At 45.1% G+C, this 22,275-nt stretch overlaps 1 protein-coding gene across 2 annotated transcripts; it reads left to right on the forward strand.

Annotated features, from left to right (window-relative positions):
* Window positions 1-108: 108 nt before the first annotated feature.
* Window positions 109-21,361, forward strand: n4bp3 (NEDD4 binding protein 3). 2 transcript variants are annotated; one of them, XM_034544363.1, is made up of 10 exons: window positions 109-317; window positions 16,311-16,582; window positions 16,726-16,888; window positions 17,414-17,623; window positions 17,906-18,027; window positions 18,172-18,367; window positions 18,467-18,559; window positions 18,652-18,903; window positions 19,081-19,339; window positions 19,773-21,361. In XM_034544363.1, the coding sequence occupies exons 2-10, from the start codon at window positions 16,344-16,346 to the stop codon at window positions 20,168-20,170; spliced, it is 1,932 nt and encodes a 643-aa protein (XP_034400254.1). In that variant the 5' UTR covers window positions 109-317; window positions 16,311-16,343; the 3' UTR covers window positions 20,171-21,361. The 2 variants fall into 2 exon arrangements, with proteins under 2 accessions (XP_034400254.1, XP_034400253.1); XM_034544362.1 differs by lacking the exon at window positions 109-317 and adding an exon at window positions 6,564-6,825.
* Window positions 21,362-22,275: the final 914 nt, after the last annotated feature.

A 22,275-nucleotide genomic window follows, 5' to 3' on the forward strand; every position in this document is an offset into this window, starting at 1 on the left:
TGCCTGGTCGCCAGGGGGCGCTGTTCCCCCTCACAACACGAAGTGTGTCGGCCCGGTCACCGGGGGGGACGGGCACATGTTCCCCTGTCTCTCTCGTGTCTCCTCGCAGTCGGTTCAAACCCTCCGAGAGGGAAAAGAGACAGCCCGACTCTGCGCTCCTGTCCCCCCGCGCGCTGCCTGCTGGGTCCGCACCAAGTCCTGGAGGATACCCCGCGGAGCCGCGTCCGCGCCGCTCGTTTCATTGCGTAAGCAGCGAGAGACGAACCCACAGCAGAGCACCAGCGCCGGTCCGGGAGATGTCCTGCGTGCACAATATGGTGAGCGACAATTTGTGGTCCTAATCTCCTCGCGATCCGCTCCCCGTGCACATCGTGCAGCTCTGCAGCCCGAGAATCTGAGTCAGTGTGAGGGCACGCTCGCTGTGGCCCATGATGGTGGTGATGATGATGATGATGATGATATGTTCAGAACTTTCTGTACACTAGACCTGAGAAGAAATCAGAATAAATGCTTGAATGTGTAGTTTAAAGTATGTAAAGTAATGAAATAGTTGTAGTCTCCAGATCAGGCTTAATCCTGACGGTTTGTTTTCACTGTTGACCTGGAAACTGGCAGTGTGTGTGTGTGTGTGTGAGAGAGAGAGAGAGAGAGAGAGAGAGAGAGAGAGAGAGAGAGAGAGAGAGAGAGAGAGAGAGAGAGAGAGAAGATAGATACTGATGGATGAACAATGTCTTTTTTACTTTTATTTCCTGTCACTGTGCAGCTATGGTGGTCTCCACTGCAGTGTATTGAACAGTGTTTGTCCTGCGTGGCTGTAAATGTCCAGGGTCTCTTTTGATGCACAGGAGTTTGGGGACAAAAGCTGTTTCTGTGTGTGTGTGTGAGAGAACCTCGTTGTGTGTGTGCATGTGTGTGTGGGTGGAGGGGCAGACACCAGCTCGGTCTTGGGGACTGCCAGGCTGTTGTCGTGGAGACCAGAGGCCACAGGTGACCTCTGACCTGAGGACTCATGGAGCGCTGCAGGAAGAGTCCTTTCGAGTGCGGTGGTTGTGGGTGCGTGCTGATGCAAGTGAAGGAGCAGGTCTGACAATAGAGAGACAATAGATGGAGACTGCGTGGTAACCGTTTCTGTCATTTAGGAATGAATTATAGGAGAAGGCAAAGATGTGATGGTGGGGTGATATAACACTGTCTCCGCTGATGTGAAGTGTATGAGGGGTCATTGACAGCTTAAGTACTGTTTAGGGTTCCAGTCACTGCACAAAAAAATGCATTTCTGCATCTCATCAGGCCCACGTCTTTATGACTCAGAGGTGACTGAGTTTATGGGATTCTCTGCAATCAGCTCTCCTTTATCGTCAACTGCAAAAACAAACCGAGCAAATAAGTGCAGTGTTGGCTCGAACTGTGTGAGATCAGGATTGACTGCAAGATGATGATGTTTAAAGGGTCAGTTCACACGAATCACACAAACACACAGAAATGTAGTTTTTACCCCCCAGTGATAGCTATCCTTGCATATAGCTTAGGGTTTTTTGTGCAGACGCTTTGAGGTATAGTGTCTGGAACCAACCCAATCCAATGGACGTGAGTGGAATTTAATTTGCGCTGCCAAAGAAATCGACATTTGACTCAACAGCACAAACTCCCCAGATGGCTGAATATGAATTATGTGGAAAAACTTAGTTGCATTTTTGTCACTTCAAAATAAATACTTGTAGTTTTGGGCTGCTTTAAGCTCTGATGACTTGTGATCATCATTTTGAACATTTTAACGAATTTTAAGAAACGTTAAGAGAATTCAATTTTTAAAATCCTTTTCAAAGAGATGACACTGATGACACATTATCGCCATGGACATTTTTGATCAAAAGTATCATGATGCTGATGATTGTTTCAATATCACAAAACCCATCTGTTAGCTAAAAGCTCATTTGGAGATTTCTGATGACTATCTATTCACGCAGTCGGTCTCCTGGCCGCTCTTCTCTCTGCAGAATCAGCCGCACAGCTGATGGGAAGTATTCCTTCAGCTGTTTTAGTTCCCAGAGGGTTGACACTTGTGTGTGAGTGAGTGTGTGTGTGTGTATGTGTGTGTGGGTGGGTGTGTGTGGCAGCTGATGAAACACTAATTCTGCTGATCAGTTAGATGTCTGCTGACTATTTGCTTCTTGTTGCCTAACTTAAATAGAGAAGGATACAAACTCATCTCCATCAGTAAATTTTAACAAACTCACCGCCTCCGTAATCCCACAGAATGATGTTAGTGCTGCCGTAAAGCAACTAAAAACAATACATCTAACATCACCACTGTGAACTCCAGCACAATACACTGTTCGGCTTTTTCCACGTTGTGTAGTGTGTAAGTGCATCGCAGGTCAGTCATGCATACTCCAGTCTAGCAGATGGTGTAGCATAATGGCCCCATGTTGGTAGAGATTTCCCTCTGAGGCCAGCCAGCTAATCAAACACTAATCAGCCCTTCCTCTTCTTCTTCTTCTTCTTCTTCTTCTTCTTCTTCTTCTTCTTCTTCTTCTTCTTATTATTCTTCTTCTTCTTCTTATTATTCTACATCGGTCTGTCTATACTCTTCAACTCAGTTTCCTCAGATTATCCTCCCCTTTCTCCCCATTTCCTCAGTTTGCCGCTAATCCGGGGACTCGTCCTATTACCCTATTCCCCCCCTACTGTGTGCACTCGGCTCATGGACTCTTTCTAGAAAGGCCCTGCCTGATCACTCTGAAGAGAAAGTATCGTGTTCTTACTCTTACTCTTACTATTTCACTCCTCGATCATCCCTCTGCCCGTGGCCTGATTCTCTCTCTGGGCCGTCTGTCGCTGCGATTAAAGCCCGACCGGGTTAAGTGGCAATAGTTTGCATGACATTGATTTTTAGAAAGAAATCCATAAAGTGTCAATCGCTATAAGTGACTGACTCAAATTCAGTTGTTTCACCACATGAACTAACCGGTCGGACATTCGGTTATCCTCAGTGTTGTGTGAGCTTCAGTAAAAAACTGATTTAATTTACCCAAATTTGGCGGGGTCAAGTTGCAAGGCTCACAGGCTTGAATTATTTTTCTAACTTCCAATACAGAGAACACACCCACGTTAATCATTATCCCCAAGTGACAGGTGTTTACTTCTATCTGAAGATTGATCTTTCAAAGTAGGTTGCCATTCCCAACACTAAAAAATAAAATGATATTCATAAACACGTAAGCATACATTTTGTGGAGTACTTTTAACACCTGCACGTCATATGCAGTTGTCAACGTTACGTCCTATAGGTGTTACTCTCCTAAGGAGCAGTAGGTAAGGCGTGAGAACCAAATCACCTGGAATGCAAACATCACAGACATATGTGACAGCGTGCAGGCGTCGAAGCCAACGTGGGAGTTTTACTCTGGCAACAAACTGGGATATCTGATGTCGATGCATTTTCTCTGCTTTCATCGTCAACTTCGAAGAGGTCAGACATCTCTCAGAAAACTTTAAATAGACGTTCTCTATCCGCTTTCCGCAAATATCATACCTGCTGTCTACTACTTAAATCAGGACCATTGTGTATGTAGCGATACCAGTGATGTCTGTTCATTTTTAGAAGAAGGTTAGATGAAGCCGCATTGTCTGCCAGAAAATAAATAACTTGTTGAATACTTTTCACAACGCTCATGTAAAACATGTAACATCACAGACTTAGGGTATTAAAGGTAGGTGTGAGTTTGCATTGCTACATTTAGCACAAAGAGGAGCTGGCGAATTGGCATATCATCAAAATCTGTGTACTGTGTCCAGCATTTCCTGGGTTAATACTGACTGCGTGGTTGCTTGACCTGTCACCTGACTGCTGGACAATAGTGTTGTCCACATGGGACAAGCAGGACCCCCTGACCTTCAGAGGGGAGAGGTCTGAGAGTGTAGGATGGTGGACAGACCCCATGCTGTGACCTTTGTTTTCTAAATATCACCAACTCAGACGGAAATAGCCGCCAAATCTGGCGGCATCACATTCTGGGACTATTGTCTCGTTAACAAATGTAGCCTCTTTCCCCCGTGAGTCAACCCGGCCTTCTTGTTTCCTCGTGTTTTTATTGATCCGGCTTATCTCGCAGTGAGGAGCGCATGCACTCACCTGCCTTCTATAGATATCAGCAACAGTAATAGTTACCCCGTGTGTGTGTGCATGCGCGTGTGTGAGTGTGTGACGAATTGTGTGTATGCGGAATACTTGGCCCATGTCTCTTTTATTTAGTCTGAAGAGTTGTAGCGTTCCAGAACAAAAGGCCACGAGTCGAAGCCCTCCTCTGCGAGTGGGCATTGTTGTTTATTTATACCAGCGTGTACAAGTAGCAGTCGTCGAGGCGGCCGCGGCTTTGTTCTCTCCAACAGCATTTCAGTTTGCTGTCACATCCTGTTCTTTCACAGGAAATCAATACGGCAGATTTAAAGGTTACATTTCGTTGCCGTGACCTGCGCATGTCTCACTCAGGTCACACTGGCAGTAAAGTGGAACAGCGGTTAAGACTCACTGGCACTGTCCTTGTCCCGGTCTTGCTTTGTTTCTTTAGGGAAATAGTTTGACACTTTGGAAAGTACACACAGTTTCATTTCCTTGCTGAGAGTTAGATGAGAAGATCGATTCGCCACGTGTAGATTTGTTCGTTAAGTATGAATATACAGCCACCAAGACTGAAAACGGATATCCAGCCTGCCTAAATTCTAAAATCTAAATCTGCCTTGTTGTTGTTAACTTCGGTTATGGTACAAGCATGTTAACTTACTAGCGTTAGAGGTGCTGTTTAAGTGGATTTTGTTACCGACAGACGAGAGCCAGTTGAGCTGTTTCCCCCTGTTTCTAGTCCTTGCGCTAAGCTAAGCTAAGCTAACCTAGTCTAAACTAAGCTACACATATGCTGGTTCCAGCTTTAGATGTTCTCATCTGGCAAACTCATTTTCCAAAATGTCAAACTATTACACTTCATTTGTTTATGTGAAATCTGTCTCTGTGCAATTAGATGCTCCTGCGGTCTTCCTCTTAATGACAGATTTTCAAAATGTCATATCATGTTTTCCTAAAGAAACTGACAGACACACCAAGCTCATGCAGGATAATGTAATTTCTTAAGAGCCAGACATCCAGCATGCCTCCCATAGTCGCTTCCTGTAAAGTTATTGTCCAGAAGAGCTTAGGCAGAGGAAATGAGTCTAGCTTGGGTTGTTGCCTTGTCTAGTTGACTGGTCAGACAGGTACAGTATCTGTAAGCATGCCCTGACTCGTCCCTCTCTGTTGTTTTTAGCTTCACATCTATGCAACCCCACATTCCTGTTGTCTCTTTGCCCTGTCCTCCATCCATTCACACACACACACACACACACACACACACACACACACACACACACACACACACACACACACACACACACACACACACACACACACACACACACACATCACCACCATCACCACTCCCCCAGGCTCCCAGGGCTTTCTTTTTGCCGCAGCTCTATCAGCCAGCTGAGAGACTGGCAACTGTAAATCTGTGGAATCTCAGACTGGATATGCCTGCGAGGCCCAAAGGTAATGACAGGGGTACTGTAGCGGCACCTGCTCAAGTGTTAGGCTGCTGTGCCCGACCGGGTTATCCCCTCCTTTCCTTTGTCAGCTGATTTTCTTCAAATTGCACTCGGCGGGCCAAGGGGCCCCACAAAACATCACATTCTTGCTCTGGAATGCCTCTAATAGCGTGCCAATCGCTACATTGTGCATCTCTAGTTGGCACGGTGCTTTATTAGCTGTGTGCCCACCTATTGGTGCCACCGTTGAGAAGCCCAAATACCTCCTTCCCTCCCATCAGCTATCAGCTCCGCGGCCTACATCGCATGGCGAAGAAAGGAGTCACTCTCTCCTGGTTAAGGAGCCGAGAACAATGTCCTCTCTTTTCTCCGCTCAGATGCAAGCAGCTCCAGTTTGAGTTATGTCACTTGATACGTTGCAGAACCCGTCCAGTAACCCAGCCTCAAGAAGGGGGACTTACACTCAGACTATTGTCCAGACGGTCCACGCTGAGACAACCCCCTCATTTTCCATTCATTCCTCATCTGCACGCTCTCATTTTTTCCAACTCTCATCACTCTTTCTCTGTGTTCCCGCTGTCTGTCCTTTAACCGAAGTCTGATCCCTCATTATTGTCCTATTATCCGTGAACAAACAAGACATATTGTATTGTTGGTATTTGTCCAGTAGAGCTGGCTCTCGTATGTCAATGGACGCTCTGGATTGACTGCCTCAGAGCCAGTTCATATGTGGGGCTTTTGTTTGTGAAACTGGGAGAACAAGTCCAACCACACCGGCTCCTGAGAGGACTGAAAGAGCACAAAGAGATGAGCAGGTGAGGAGGGGAAGATGAGGAAAAGGGATATGGTGTAGAGAGGGCCGGAAAGTACCAGGTTCTCTCAGGGGAGTTGAAACTTCTAGCTGCTTCAGGGTCGACTTTAAGATTTCTCACTGTTCCCTGTATGAAACAACTATATCTCCACGCTGCTCTCTGTGATGAAGCCATCCTCACGCACAGCTTACGATCGCCGTAGTCTTCTGTTTAGACCAGTGCAAAGTCATCTTGTCGTGGCCTGCAGGTCAGCTGTTAGGACCGGGCAGCTCCCTCCCACCCACACCTCGCAACTGCCTCCACAGACGGAGAAACAGGAAGTCATAATCATGGACGTGATAATCGGTAGCGTGGGCATGAGACCGAAAGAGAGAGAAATAGTGTGAGCATGGGATCAGGAGCAGAGAAGTGAAGTTTCAGGTGGACAGACAAACAGGTAAATATTCTATTTTTTTGTATTTGTATTTGCTTAGAAAAGTGAAAGTACCTAAACTCTACAGTCGACTGTGTCATGCTGGGTTTCAGATCAAAGATAAAACTCTGCCCACCTGTGTTTATACATTTCCTGAGCTTGCTGCTGGGAAAGTTTGACTTATTTACATGCGCTCTGAACTCTCTGTGATTTAAGGCTGCCTTGAGAGATTTGGAATTAGCTCGCTTTTGAACGAGATCTTTTCTCCTGGGCGAATGACGTCACAGTGAGCAGCAGCATCAGCCTCCCCAACAGCACAGAACCAATATGCTAATTAACTGTTAATTATTGAACATCCCAAAATGGAGCCACATGGCGCTTGAAGAACAAGATGTATGATGATCTGCTCCACTGAGTTGTGCAGCATGATTTCTTTAAAATAAAACTCTGTTCATTAAGTTCTTCTGTGTGTTTTGTTTTGGTGATCGTCGGTCTGATGGTCTATTTGTGTTCCCGGAATTTCCCCCCCGCGAACTATTCATGGCTCAGTGTTGGACCCAACTGGGTAACAACATATCCTTACTAACAATAACAATACTGGCTTATATTGTTATTATTGAGTTGTGTAGCTGGAGGCAAAACGCCACAGCGGCCCATGGTGACATGCTCCTAATAACTGTTGTTTCTTGTTGCTTCGCTGACATCGTTGACAGTAAAGCTGTGACCTGTGCCGGCTGAACAAGCGGATTTTCAGTAGTTCCCACTGTAACACACAACAAACACTCACTTTAGAAACTCCACAGGAGGAAAAAGTGCTGATCCTCTGACTTGACATCAGCATGCATCAGCATCCGTGTTTACTGACACGCAGGCTGCTCCGCTCCTCCTCTGGTTACACTGAAGATGAGATCCAAGAAAAAATGCTCTTGGATCTCAACAACGATTTACAAATGCGCACAGAACAATTTACAAATATGTTTGATTTACAAATGCACACAGAAGGATTTACAAATAAATTACAAATGCACGCAGAACAACGTGTCTGTGTTTATTTATTTGTCAATCGCACTGCATTTGTTTGTGGATTCTTCACATGTGTGTGTGGATTTATGAGACTCCCCTGCCGTGGCTAGATTCGCAAATGCATTTTTTTTAAAACAGACCCATCTGTAGCCAATCAGATGTCAGAAAACGCATTTGCCAATCTAGCCACCGCAGGGGAGTCTCATAAATGCGATTGACAAATAAATAAACACAGACACGTCGTTCAGCGTGCATTTGTGAGTCTAATTTGTTTGTAAATCCTTCTGTGTGCATTTGTAAATCAAACATATTTGTAAATTGTTCTGTGCGCATTTGTAAATCTCTCTGTGTGCATTTGCAATTATTGAGACTGATCTGACCCCATATATTTAGGCCTGAATAGGAAATAATTAAAATGCAGAGCAGTCATACTGTGAATCAATCCATATCTGTGTATTCCTCTGAATCCCAATCAAGTTTTCAGTCCACGCGTTTCCCTGTTTGTATTTGTGCTGAGTGTGTGGTCTAACACTGAGGGTATTTTGGATGGATGCTCGCACGCTCACTGCAGGTGCTAAGTGGAATTGGTTCAGGTGTGGGTCGATGTGGGAACCACTCGATTTCTATCTCTGTAATCACAGAACTGTGGTGACTCCTACATGAACCACTCCAGGAAACAAAGGAGCCACAGAAAGAAAAGGAGAAAGAGCCTCTGCTCACGTCTCCCACTATCCTCCTCGCTCTAATGAATTTAATAAGAAGCTATTGCTCTCGAGCTTTTCTCTTTATCAGCTCAATTTAACACAGTGTGGCTCCCCCGCTCTGATTACGTGGTAGAATGATCAGTCATTAAATGTCTGATAATACCAACTTAGCTCTCATGGGAACTAAGGCGCTTTGGATAACAGACATTTTATTTTCAGAAGTAAACCCACAACAGAGAAACAGCCCCCTGTCCTATCGCCCGTATCGGTGCTCTATGGGTTCTGTGACGGCACATTAATAATTACCTGGTAAGAAATGTCAGGAATGTGAGTGTGTTTCCTCACATCGTTCTCTCCCTTCACATTTTTTCCTCTGAACTTGTGCACTGTGTTGAATGCGCTCTGCTGATAGCGGCGGTTGGCAAACATTGGACAGACTTTGCTTGTGAACTATTTGAACAGAAACCAACGGAGAGACGCACACTGGTTTCAGGATAAGAGGAAATAAATGACGTGCAACTTTGTTGTTGGCTTTCTCACAAATTCCAATGAAGTTATTGAGGAAATATTTCTGTCTGGTGCAATTTTTTGCACTCCTTGTTTATCCATTGTGATTATTCATTTTAGCACTCTAATGCTCTCAAAACAAGGAAACATGTCAGAGTGTAAAGATGTATCATCGTCCATACCGACGTTACGTGCCAATGCGAAAAAATGGAAAGATTGACAGGTGTCGCAACAATAACTAAGGGGGGCAAAGTTAGCTAGTGGGCAATTTTACTATGTCTTACTATGTCTTGTGTGCACTTTACCCATTTGCTGCTGTAATCCTGTAAATGTCTTATCTTATTTCAATATTTCTGTGATAATCCCTCCAGTTCAACGCCCAGTTTACTAATGCAGGACTCACTATTTCATGTGAGGGTGGATCAGATGCACAGTGTGAGCCATACATATCAATATACATTCTATTTTAGTAAAGGACCACAGTGTGTTTTGAATTATATTTGCCTTCATCAGATTCTAGTTGCAGATGTATTCGGTTCAGATGTTGTTTTCACCACTAAGGGTAGATAGTGTCCGCTGGCATGCTTATGTTTGTGTGTGTGCTACCTACCCTTACGCTGCTAGTAGTCTCTTTATCACACACACACACACACACACACACACACATACACACCCATACACACCCACATGGTTTAACCTTGTGACCTTACTGAGGGATCAACACCGGCATTCATCGAAACAAAGTTAGGGATTATGCAATCAGTCGTCTTTCACACAACAAATGGAAGAATCTTTGATATTCTAACAAAACAGTCTCTTTGTGCTGTTGAGAGAGAGAAACAGTTGTTGTTGAGTAAATGTTCCCATATATAACATTAATAATACAATTGGAGGGAAAAGGTGGCCCTGTGAATACACTCCCTTGGGTGCCACCTTCTCACGCTGAAGCAGCCGGCTCTTTCATCAGTCAGATCCAGATCAATAAGGTTCCATGATACACCAGTTCAACCCAGATACGCCCAGCATTGCTTCTGTCGTCAGAGCCAGTATCCTGTCTGAACTCTGTGCAGAAATACAATACCGGAAAGTCCGCAGAGGCCGTGAAGGCCATGGCGCACTGTACGGACCGCCATCAATGGGATGACAGATACAGCGTGATGCAACCCGCCTCACCTGGTCTGCCTCAGAGGAAGTGTTTTTAGATAGATAGATACTTTATTCATCCCTCATATACAATATATATAATAAAATAGCAGAGCAGGACATATTACATTTAAGAAAAGAAAATAATAAAGAAAATGAAAGAAGAGTGCCGGTTAAAAGCCAGAGAGTCATGATAAGTACGGTGAGTTCTACACAGAGTTATGGAGCTCATAAAGATGGTGTAACTGCAGATCCTCTAAGGAAGCCAACGCTTCCCAATTTGTCCTGTGTTTTGACTTTTCCATGTTTTCTCTTCTGGGTCAGTATTAAAGGAGGCCGCTGTAGAAATTATTTAATGAGAGTTTGATAGAATCTTCTCCACTGGAGAAGGAACCAGCTTAAATCCGACTAAAATGTTTAAAATAGATATTAAGAAAAGATAATGAGATGGATGACAGGCATGGCAGCATTTGGTGAGGAGGGATTTTTAATTGATCCAACATGCTGTTCACAGAAGTCAAATAGAAACGGTGGCTCAAAAAAACAATTCTAAAAATGTATTGATTATATAGAAATGTGAAAGCACCAACATGTCAGCAACTGCTACGAGCTGTGTACGCCTCACGTTCCACTCAATACTACGAGACCACGGTGATGGTGTGTTGTTGTGTGGACGCTGTGTTGAATCTAGGATTATATGTATACATTTGCATGTAAATATGTTAAGAAACCACATTTGTATTAAGACTCTTATATTAGTAAAAGTGAAATATTGCCTCAAAAAAAGCATATTAGTGCATCACACAGTGCTGGCCAAATAGTTGGGCTAATATGTCGTTATGAGCTCAGTGTGTATACAATGGTACAGTGTGGTATACAAGCTGCTCCGGTGTTCCCTGTCAGAACTCGTAAAACGTCTGCGTCTGCTCTTAACTGTTTGCGTGCTCAATAGCGCCCTGTTTCTACTTCCATGACCACATATGACCCGTTGACCTCTGTAAAGACTGAAGTGTCGCTCATCAATGGAGAGAGTGTGAGTCTGAACACTGGGCCTTCAGCTCTCGCACCACCACGTCTAACCACCAGTGAGTTATGTGAGAGACTGCTCATCATCTCCAGCGTCGTGAAATGAAAGTTGACCTCAAGTTCTGGAGCAAGAAGAAAGAGGGGAGCTTGAGGCACTTGACTCAATTTCCATGTCCGCGTGTAGCTTGTCAGATTTTTACAGATGTGTAACATCCTGACTGCCTTCAGACACAAAGGTGGAAGGAACACTTCACGACCCGGCTTTACAACATCTCGGCTCCCCTGAAAGGCCTCGGGGTCTGTGGAGAGGAACGAGGTCTGTCTGCCTGATTGTCTCCCATCCATAATGAATAACCTGCTAACAATTAGAGGCTGAGCGCTCCCTCTGCTGTCATGCCCCACAGCCAGAGACACTCTCTCACTCACTCATCACACACTAGCGTGTAGCATCCAGTCAGAGAGTGGAGCGCTCCGGATGGTTCCTTCCTATAATCGGCCTCTGGCACAGTTCACCCCACTGCTGCTGCTGCTGCTGCTCACGGATCTCGACAGCCGAAACTCCACGATATCAGATATCAGATATCAGATATCAGTCACACTTGAATTCACATTACTTGTTGTGCTCTTTGTGGTAGAAACGGGTCATCCAGAATAACCATTATTATTTGGGGTTATTGATGAGAACCTTGTTTTGTTTTTCTCCAAGCTGTTGAAAAGTTGCACTGACTCCATTGCATGCGGTCATGGCAGAGGAGGAGTTAAATATAATACTGCAGGAAGATGAAATAAGGCCAGCGGCTGATTTGGTAATCGCACTACAGTGTTTTACACAACTAACAGCTGTGAAAGCTTTGATAGAGCTTATATAATGTAACAGTGTGCCGTGTGGGAGTTTTAGATGTAACCTGCAAAGGTACCCCACGAACGTAAACAAACTTTGATCATGGATCCGGGGAGAGAGAGCGCCGAGGGAAGAGGGCAGCGGGTCCAGAGCTGCCAGCCGCGCAAATGCTTTTTCCGGGGCTTTGTTGAGTGACCCGCTCACGCACAAGTGTGAGCGAGCGTCCGTGGGAGTGAGCGTTCTGTGCATCAACAAATGACGAGCCCGAGCTTGCGCTCTGCAAAGCATCTTTGGAATTTGGCTCCCTCTCACTTCTCTGTCTCCTTAACCTTTGTGTCTCTGAGGGTTTGAAATGTCCCCTTTTCACGCTCAAGCATTTCATTGAAAGCTTTCTTCTTTTTTTTTCCCCCCTCGCGAGACACCTGATTACAATATTTTAGGAGAGCGCGTCCTTGAAAACCCTCCTATTGAAGGCTGCATGTTTCGTTTTCTTTGTGATTATAGTAAAGTGGCAGTTGGATGGTTTTCTAGATGAATATCGGCCTGAGAAAACCCAAGCCAGAACATGAAAGTCTTACTGAAAGACTATAGATGCACACCCTTTCAGCAGCATGTTCACATAATTATACTGATGCATGCAGCTGACAAGGTGTGCTGACTTGATCTAAAGCAAGTAAATGTGTTTCATTCATGTACTCATTTTACTCCTTGATGCTCCAGCATCAAGGAGGCCACCAGAAACATGTGCAGCAGCAGATGCAGGTGAACGTGTGCAGCATCAGAGGGATAGAGAGCCTCACCTGTTGCCTTCGCAACACTTTGATACACTGGTGTCAAAGTTGGCAGCTTTTTAAAAAGCTCACCGCTGCCTTGAAAGAAGCATAAATCAAGAACAGAGCACTTTCCAATTAGACCATAACTGTTCAAAGTTGGTAGGAAGCTTTGATCTGTGTGTGTGTGTGTGTGTGTGTGTGTGTGTGTGTGTGTGTGTGTGTGTGTGTGTGTGTGTGTGTGTGTGTGTGTGTGTGTGTGTGTGTGTGTTACCCCATGGTTAGCTGTGAGCTGGGCTGTAAATCTTGCCGTGTCATCTGGTTTACTCAGGCCCGTAAACTAGAAGGCAATTAAGGAAAACAACTGGATTCAAGATTTCTTCAGTCCTGCGAGATTTGTGGTTGCAGCATGAAATGATTTTCACCCTCCTGTCGACCCAAAAGGAATTGCCTTGCCTCACCTCAGCCCCGGCTTCCCATCGAGCATCGATTGGCCTCTCATGTCGTTAACAGATACAAGACACAAACAGAGTAAAATACTGTGTCAGACCGTGGCCTGTGGCCATTAGGTTTGTACCACTCATGATTTATTCATATGGTGTCCGACACATACACACTCAGCATGACCTGCACTCTGACCCGAGACACAGACTTCCCAGTCAGACGGCACCAGAGCGCCACCAAGTCGTCACGTTATATATTTGATAATATTCATCATCATATTTCCTCAGTCTGAGTTCCGCCTGTATTGTATCATATTGGCTTATTAAGAGCCGGATGCTTTAGTGGAAAGTTTTACATTGGTAGAAATCGTACCTCGTGAATATAAATATGAGCAGCTTGGGCGGCTTTGATCTGGGACTGGCTGAGAGCCCTGAGTGGAGTGGGCTGGAGCTGCCATTTGAACCATTTGCATAATTGTTATAACTATCGAGGCCAGCAGTGCAAAGCACTTGATGAATGTGGATCGCAAGAGGAGATCCTCCATGGAGGGTCACTTCGGCCGTCTGTGCTCATACACAGCATATTATAAAGTGAGAGATATTGCTTCAAGGTTGCACGAGTGTCATGAGTGTGTACTGACTGGTCAGGCGGAAGGATGGCCGAGTCATTAATGAGGACGAGCCCAGGTTCGATCCCCCGAGCAGCCATACAGCCGCAAAGCACTCTCGAGCATCCAACACTTGGTTCAATTAATTTCACTGCTGTATAAAAAATAACCTGCAACGACCTGAGACCAACTTGAAATGAGGAATCAATCCATCCCAGTGAGCATGTTTTACTTCATTTTGTGTAAAGTTCTGCCATTTCCCTATAGTATTGCAGGAGCCAGCAGGAACAGGTTTAGAAGCTCATCTTGTTGGTGTGTCACCTGTGAAAAAACTGCATTCATGTCTGCTTACTGGTGATATTTCAAGTTGGATCTTGTGACACAACATACCTTTGAATGAGTGTTTTTTTTTTTCAGCCATGTCTCAAATATCAAAATACTTTGACTGCACGAAAAAGGAAAAGGCATTACCACATATTAATAACATGTCCTTTGTCATCGATAACCAATCTAAAACACAGTTTCAGGTCTATTTTCCTAAAATAACTATAAAAGTGTGCCACACTATTGGCCACTCAGCACCAGCCGAATGAGTACACGTGAGCGATCGCCTAATCCTGTTGGCGGAGATATTGATAATAAAATGAATCTTAAAATATTTAAAAAATGGTTGTCAATGGGCTAAGCAAAACTCCACCTGTTCTAGGAGCGCCACATAAGCTAAAGCTCAAAAGGAGAATTTGCCTCCCTCTGGTCCTGTTTATGGTCCGAGAGACTGCAGCGTGTTTTATGGTCTCGAGAATGTTTTACGGCTGCTGGGGGTGTTTATGCACGAGGGGAGAGAGAGAGGGTCAAACGGGTGAAATCAATAGTGAGCCTTAATGAGGTCTGAAAAGGAGGGAGGGAGGGGCTATGTGGGCGATTTGACAGACGACGTTGAAAGAAGATTTGCCGCGTAGAGCTGAGGAGGCTCAAACAATGGTCCCTCTTAGGTAGGTGTTTGGGTAACTTGGCAACTGAGTTAGATTCATCAAAGTCAAGAGAAACTTGTTTGTCAGCTTCATTCCTTTTCTCCTCAAAATGTTGCCTGCGGTGACAGGAAACTTAATCTCACACAGACATCATATCTGTGGGAAATGTATTAAGGCCGTGCTCGGCTCGTCGAGGCACACGGTGTGATCGGCACATTTGGATACTCGTGTCATGTGTGTTTCACTCGTTTTCCTGCCTCCTGTAACCTAATTGTATCAGGGTTACATCGCAGGAATGATACGCTAACTTCTCACAAGAAAAAGCCCACCTTAACCCTCACTGATTCATGTGATCCTGTAGCGGTGGAGCTTGGGAAAGGATAACACAAGCCTCTGAGAGGGAAGCAGATGCTGTAACAACTGCATTATCAAATAGACATTTTCAAATTGGTTTGGGATTTGTCCTCTTTATAAAGATTTTACATTCATTGCTCTCGTAGGGTTTGTTATGAGGTCAGTTTTGTGTTTGTTTTGTAGTGAAGTGCTATGCTGTTGTGGGAAGAAGCTGTGTTGTTGTTCTAGCTGTGCTCTGAGACAGCTGATGAAACACCTTCATTCCAGAGATCAACATCCACTCAGGGTAGTAAAGGGGCAAGAGGTGGACTTTATTTCAGTTATTACAGAGTACGGTCTAGACCTGCTCTATTTGCTTTATTGATTTAAAGGTCGGTTAGGGTTAGGGTTAGGGTCCACCACTTTTTCCCAGATGAAGATAGCTCAACAACTATTGAATGGATTGCCATTCAACCTTGTACAACGATGCTCCAAGGAGGTTAAAGTATAAGTGACTTTAGTGAGCCCCTGACTTTTCATCTAGCGCCACCATGAGGTTGACAAATTGTCAACCCTTGAATGGATTATCACAGAGGATGTATCATAATTATTCATCCTCTAAACACTACAACTGCTAAATATCAACATGTTAACCACACAGAGCCACCAGAATGGCTGTAGAGTCTTAGCACTTGTTACAGTTTGAAACAAAGCCCTAGAGCTGCAATAATTAGTCAATTAATTGATGAGTCAATCCACAATCCAAAATATCTGATAATCGATTCATGATTTTGAGTCCATGACAGTTTTTGTTTATTGTTTATTTGGCAGAGCATTTGATTTACTGGTCGGGATGTTTTTTTAACAAATATAACCAACATGTTTTTGAAGAACATTACCCATCCTAGCTGTAATTGAGAAAATATTCACCAGGTCAATCAATAATTGTTCTTTGTGGCCCTAAAAAGCCCTGAATGAACAGGTGAACAGCATTTAAAATGTTTGCCAAGAAGCAGTGAACATGAACAGAGAGCCTCTAATGATATGTTGCCATCAAGAGCATGTCGTCTTGGTCATCAGCTCATTATTTAATACAAGCAGGTATACCTACTAAACCTTAACTTTTCTCTTTTTTTGCAGAGCACCTTACCCCCTCACAGAGCCCTGTAACCAATGGCAACCTCTGTCCAAACTCTTCCTTTGACCCGCGGCCCCAACAAAAACTTCCGTAACCCGTTGCCCGTCTCGTCCCGTTGCGGCATGGGAAGTGTAGGCAGCCTGGTGGAAAGGCCAGATGTTTCTCCCACTAAAGGCAGCCGTGCAGTGCCCCAGGTGAGACCCAAACAGACCAACGGCCTCCTGAAGAAAGGCTTCACCCAAAGAGAGCTTCTCAACTACCTCAACATCACCAGGTGAGTGCTGCTGTAAAGAAGCAGATGCTTTCAAAGAGCATTTCACCTGCTGCACCTTTTTGAAGGCGAAGTAGTCTGGACTGGAAGGTACTATAAAACGTGACGGGACTTGACCCCAGTTGACCCGCTGTGCTTCCAAACAGAAAAGAGCCTAAAGCAAGTGACGGTAAGAAGGACGTGATCCCTGGCCTCGGCTCTGCCAGCGGTCGTGAGGAGGACAGATTATACGCCAAGGTCTACCATAAAGACGGCACCGAAGTAGATTTGACAAAGAACTCACTGCCAAGTGGGGGCAAGTATGAAAAGGTGAATATTGTTGTTCCAAACACTGCATAGGGTCTTATTTAAATAAGTACAATAGATAAGAATCGGGGGATTGTTGAAAGTGTTACATTTTAAATTGTTACTTTAAATTATCCTAAAGCAGTATTTATGAGGCGGGCCCTTTTTTGGCGCAGATTCAGCCGAGTGACTTTCCATTGTGTTTCTTTCTATCAATGAAATACAGCCAGTGACCGGCTGCTGGCGCGGTGTTAAATTGATCACCATCACATTTATACATCTCTGGCAGCGTGGCACAACATCCCTCAAGCCTGCTATCAGCATAAATACGCCTTAAGTCTTCTCCAGTGAACAAGCCTAGGTTGAGAATCTGCCACTTTCTATGTTGCAGAATTTATTGCAACAATCAAATCTCACATTTATTTGCTTGAATTGATCAACTGTAAGAACACAGAGTTTATAAGAGCATTGATTTATTGTTCCGTAGCCCACTCTGCTACTTTTTACTGTCTTTGCATCCACTAAAAGTCTCATGTTCTTCTTCTCCAGGCTCGTTTGAGGTCTGCCTTCAAGCCTGTCACCCCCAAAAACTTCACCTCCATGCAAAACCTATATCCGTCTACCAAGTCGGAGGATGTAGACCATGGCCTTTCAAACGGGCTGCACAGAGCCTACGCCCATGTCCCCAAAGCCGTCTCCACCTCTTCCTCCTCTTCCTCACCCTCGCGTCACGGAGGACCAACATCCAGTGGTAACAAGGTATCTTAACACACGACAGTAACTTGAAGCCTCGATCCAGTTACCGTTAATCAATGTTCGTGCCCAGGACTTGGTTAGTCCATTCATCTGGTTGTTGACGTACTAGAATATCTCACACACCTTCTCAATCCAGGATCCAGTCTATGTACATTGATCAAAGAAGCAAACCAATTAATTTCCCACCATGTGTCATTTCATTCAGACATTTATTAGGGCTAAAATTAATCTTTTATCAGCCTATTAATGTTACAGTGATGAATAACTGTATAATAATAACTGTAGGCCCTCTCCTCGGTGCGTGGGATGAGCCAGGAGGATGATAACCTGTCAGACTCAGGCCATAACTCCATGAGCAGTCTGCCACCGTACCGGCCTCCCTTCCGCCCACACCTGTCTCATATCAGGTCTGCCGCAGCGTTATTGCCTTGGCTATATTTTATATTCAAAATAAATGTTGAAATATTTGATTTTTGTTATACTTAATGACTGAGTGGATGGTGCTAATGGAAGAGATGTTAATGGCTCATGGGTTTCCTTTTGTACCCCAGTGCATCTATGGGCCAGATCAACACCATTGGCTCCCTGGACCGTACCTCTCTGGGCCCGAAGGCTGTAGGGCCAGGGGGCGTGGCCATAGGAGAGATGGCGTGTCGGAGCATGGCAACCCTGAGCCGTCTGGCTCCATATGGAGGGGAGGCTCCGCCTCCTTATGAATGGACACTCTCCCTGTCTGTTGAGGAAGTGGTGAGCACTTCACAGATGGACGGATGGATGGGAGGGAGGGAGGATGAGCGGGTCAGAATGATTTACAGACTGGTAAGTCCTTCATGTTGTCTTTTTCAGGTCCGGGATCTGGAGGAACGCCTGGTGGAGAAAGAACATGAGCTGAAACACATGAGGAGAAACCTGGATGAGAGTGAGGGCGCCATCGCTCAGGTGAATCTCAAGTTACTGGTGTGTTCTTCACTATCAATCTATACATCCATCTGCCTCACCCCCCACCCCTTTTATCTGCCCGCCGCATGCAGGTGTTTGAAGGGAAACAGCGTCTGTGGGAGAAGGAGGTGGAGGAGCTGAAACGCCTGTATGCCGCCAAGCTGCGTCAGGTTTCCCAGCATGCCCAGCGTTCCCAGCGCAACCTGCAGTTGCAGCTGTTCAAGGCCCAGCAGGAGAAGAACCGACTGCAAGAGGAGCTCGACGGCCTGAATGGGGAAAGGAGCGAGGAGGACGGAGCCATGGCAAAGCGGACCAGTCCCACTCTGGAGGAGACGCAGTGGGAGGTATGGCCCTAGGAGCACATGGGGGGGGGGGGACACTTTGCGGCAGGCAGAAGCACTTAATAAGCAGTAATTACAGGCAACACTGGAGAGAACTGAATTCCTTTCTTGTTTGTCTACTTAAAATGATCACAACCAGTCAATTAAAGTTCTCCTGCCCCTGTCCCTTGTTTCCTTCAGGTTTGCCAGAAATCCGGGGAGATCTCCTTGCTGAAGCAGCAGCTGAGGGACTCCCAGTCGGAGGTGGCCCAGAAGCTCAGTGAGATCTTCCAGCTGAAGACGCAGCTCAGGGAGACCCGCACAGATCTGCGCAACAGGGAGGGCCAGATAGATGCTTTAAAGCTAGTGGTGCAGGGGACGCAGCGCCGCAGATGCCCCGCTCAGACTGCACATGAGGATGGAAAAGGAGCTGAAGAGAATGCTTCTGCTGGGGCAACAGGTAGACCAATGTGTCCATCTCTTACTTGTGTGAACATATCATCACTGGAATGTTTGCACTCTGTGCTTCACTGGTTGAAAGCAATACACGTTGGTGAGGCACCACAAGGACACGTAAGAGTTGAAGCTCATTCGTTGACACAGCAAGTCTGCTGATTTATATTCAACCACAGCACAGAAAATGGCATAACAAGTATATCAGACCTACAAAAAGAAGCACGATAATTATATGCTACAGATGTCTGTTTAATATCACAGCAAGTGAGGCATCCAAACTGTGTTTCTTATCCACACAGACTGTTGTCTGGGTTATTTTGAGTTGTGACGTTTATGTGCTTGGATCCCTAATCAGGTTATTTGACTGCAGCCAGTGTGTTTCATATTATTTCCCCTGCTGGACTGTAGTTGAAGCCGTGTGAACCTCTTGCTTCCAGGAGGGTACGGGGGCCCAACAGAGGAGCGTCTGCGTGCAGAGCTCCTGCTGGAGCGCCGCCAGAGCGAGGCCCAGGCCACGGCTTTCGAGGAAGAGAGGCAGACGTGGCAGACAGAGAAGGACAAGGTCATCCGCTACCAGAAGGAGCTGCAGGCCAGCTACTTAGAGATGTACCACCGCAATGAGGCGCTGGAGAGGGAACTGCACCAGCTGAGGGCGGGCAGAGAGCAAGGAAGAGGAGGAGGAGGAGGAGGAGGAGGAGGAGGAGCAGGGAGCAGAAATGGGACATTGGAAAAAGAAGTGCCGGAGCTGAGGAGTGAGAGAGCGGGTGAAAAACAGGACGACAGGCCTTCCTCTGGTTTGCCGTGGATAGACAGAATTGAATCATCAGAAATTTGAATGTGACAGACTCGCGGGTATTTGCAATGCAAAGTATTTTTTTCCCTGAACTCTGGTTTAAAGAAGGAAAGAAATAGACTCACTACATTAAAATGATGAGATAGTGAATCAAAGATTATGAGACGGGTACAAATGTGCACATGCTAAATTTTGACCAAAGTCACATTTATGAAAGATATAAAATAAGTAATTGTGAATAAATCATTTAAAAAATCTGAACGCTTTCTAAAACAAAATAATGCAGTCCTTAGTCAAGATTTGTGATCTACGTAAACGTGATCAGCTACTAAGTTACAACTTTGACTTTTCATCATGCATCATTTTTGATGTTCTAATCTTCTCCTGGAGAAAATGGGCTTCCATAGTTCCCAACCCTTTGCAATTCCCTTGTTGATTGTTAAATACCCTGATCCTGCAGAGACTGGACCAATACCATCCTACAGAACACACTAACGCTGAGGGCAGCTGCAGAGATGCTGTCTGTGCCTCATTGGTCCTTGGCAACTATGTAAACATGCAGCCAAACACCTAAACTGTCGCGCTTTTAAGACTGCTGACCAATTATAAACTTGTAAATGAGCAAATTGATATCTTGATTGTTACTATTTTGTGTTCATTTTGGTAGTTTCTTTTTTGGATTGGATTTTTTTTGTACAGGATTCAGGGGGATTTAGTGTGGCCCAGTGACGTGTCAGCACCTGTTCAGTCTGTGCAGAAGGTTCTGTGCCTCTCTGGGTGAAGTATCAAGGATTAAAGTGATCTTGTTCCACGGGACTGATGCTGTGTCTTAGCCTTCAAGAAAACTGCGTACCACGCTTAAACAACTGCTGATGTTCCTTCTCATTCAGTTTCCAGCTCCTGTCCTATGTATTTTGTACATAATGTCATTTTGATTTGATTGGCCTTTAGTCATGGTACTTCAAGCACACTGTTGTCTTAATGGGCATATTTCCACATCTGTTGATTGCGATGAAAGCAACGCTGGACATAACTGTCCTGCTTATTGGTGCCCTCATCCAGCCAATAATAACTCAATGCATGGCATAAGTGAAGTTGTTCTCTTGTATCGTTTATTTTGAATACATGAACATTCAAACGCCAGCTCTCAACCGACCCTTCAACATACTGTGACTCTTGTCTATTTACTGGAATTAAAACTGTACAGTATAAATATATATATGTCTGTTTTGGATTTATAATAAACGTTTATGAAGTGGTTTAAAAGCTGTTTAGTTGGCGCTTGCCCCAATGCCGTTTTCTCGTGCAAATCAAGGCTGGAAAGCCCTTCCGTCTCCCTTCGCCTGAATTAAACTCTTCAGAATTCACTTGCCAAAATGTGAGTGGTGTAACTGATGGCATTCACCTGAGACCTCAGACGCCTGTCTGCTCTGAAGGGGCTTAAAATCTCCACAAAGCATGCCAATAAAACCCAAGGACAGGAGCTTTATGGCAGAATGGACAACAGGGCAGTGAAGGCTGCTGGGACTAATGGGGCTTTTAGAGGTTGAGCCTTGAATCCTTATCTGCGCCCCTCCCTCAGCCCCCCCCCCTGCTCTAGCCCAGCCAGTCCTCACATACCAACTCCTGCAGTACGGACAGCAGGGAGGTGGAAGGTCAGCGCAGAGGGAAACGTAGGAGGATCCCTGTTTGCTCAAGAAAATAAGCACTAAGAAACTGGAACAGAGTTCCAAGAATATTTTGGAAGAGATGAAAGCTTGACCTTTTTCCTTTTTTAATCCATGCGTTATGTTTATGGCTATGCATGAGTGAAAGCGTATCCATAAAATAGTGTGAAGAGTGAGATAGCACATGCAACTCCATGGAGCAGATTTATTTGTTATACCGGGTCAAAATCGGATCAGCTATGAGCTGTGGCTGACTCACAGGGCCCTTACCTTGGCATTTAAAACATTATATAAACTGGGGCTTAATATAACTGCATAGCTCAGCAGGGGTGTACTGAAGTGGGATGAGAGGATTCTTACCTCACGTTATCAGTCTGTAGGAGGATTGCAGCGCTGAATGCCATCAGTGCAGCTCATCTGATTATTTAACATTAAATCATGCCGGGAAAAAAATGGCTCCTTGTTGTGAAACTCATTCAA

Source organism: Cyclopterus lumpus, chromosome 10, assembly GCF_009769545.1.
Source record: "Cyclopterus lumpus isolate fCycLum1 chromosome 10, fCycLum1.pri, whole genome shotgun sequence".
NCBI lineage: Eukaryota > Metazoa > Chordata > Actinopteri > Perciformes > Cyclopteridae > Cyclopterus > Cyclopterus lumpus.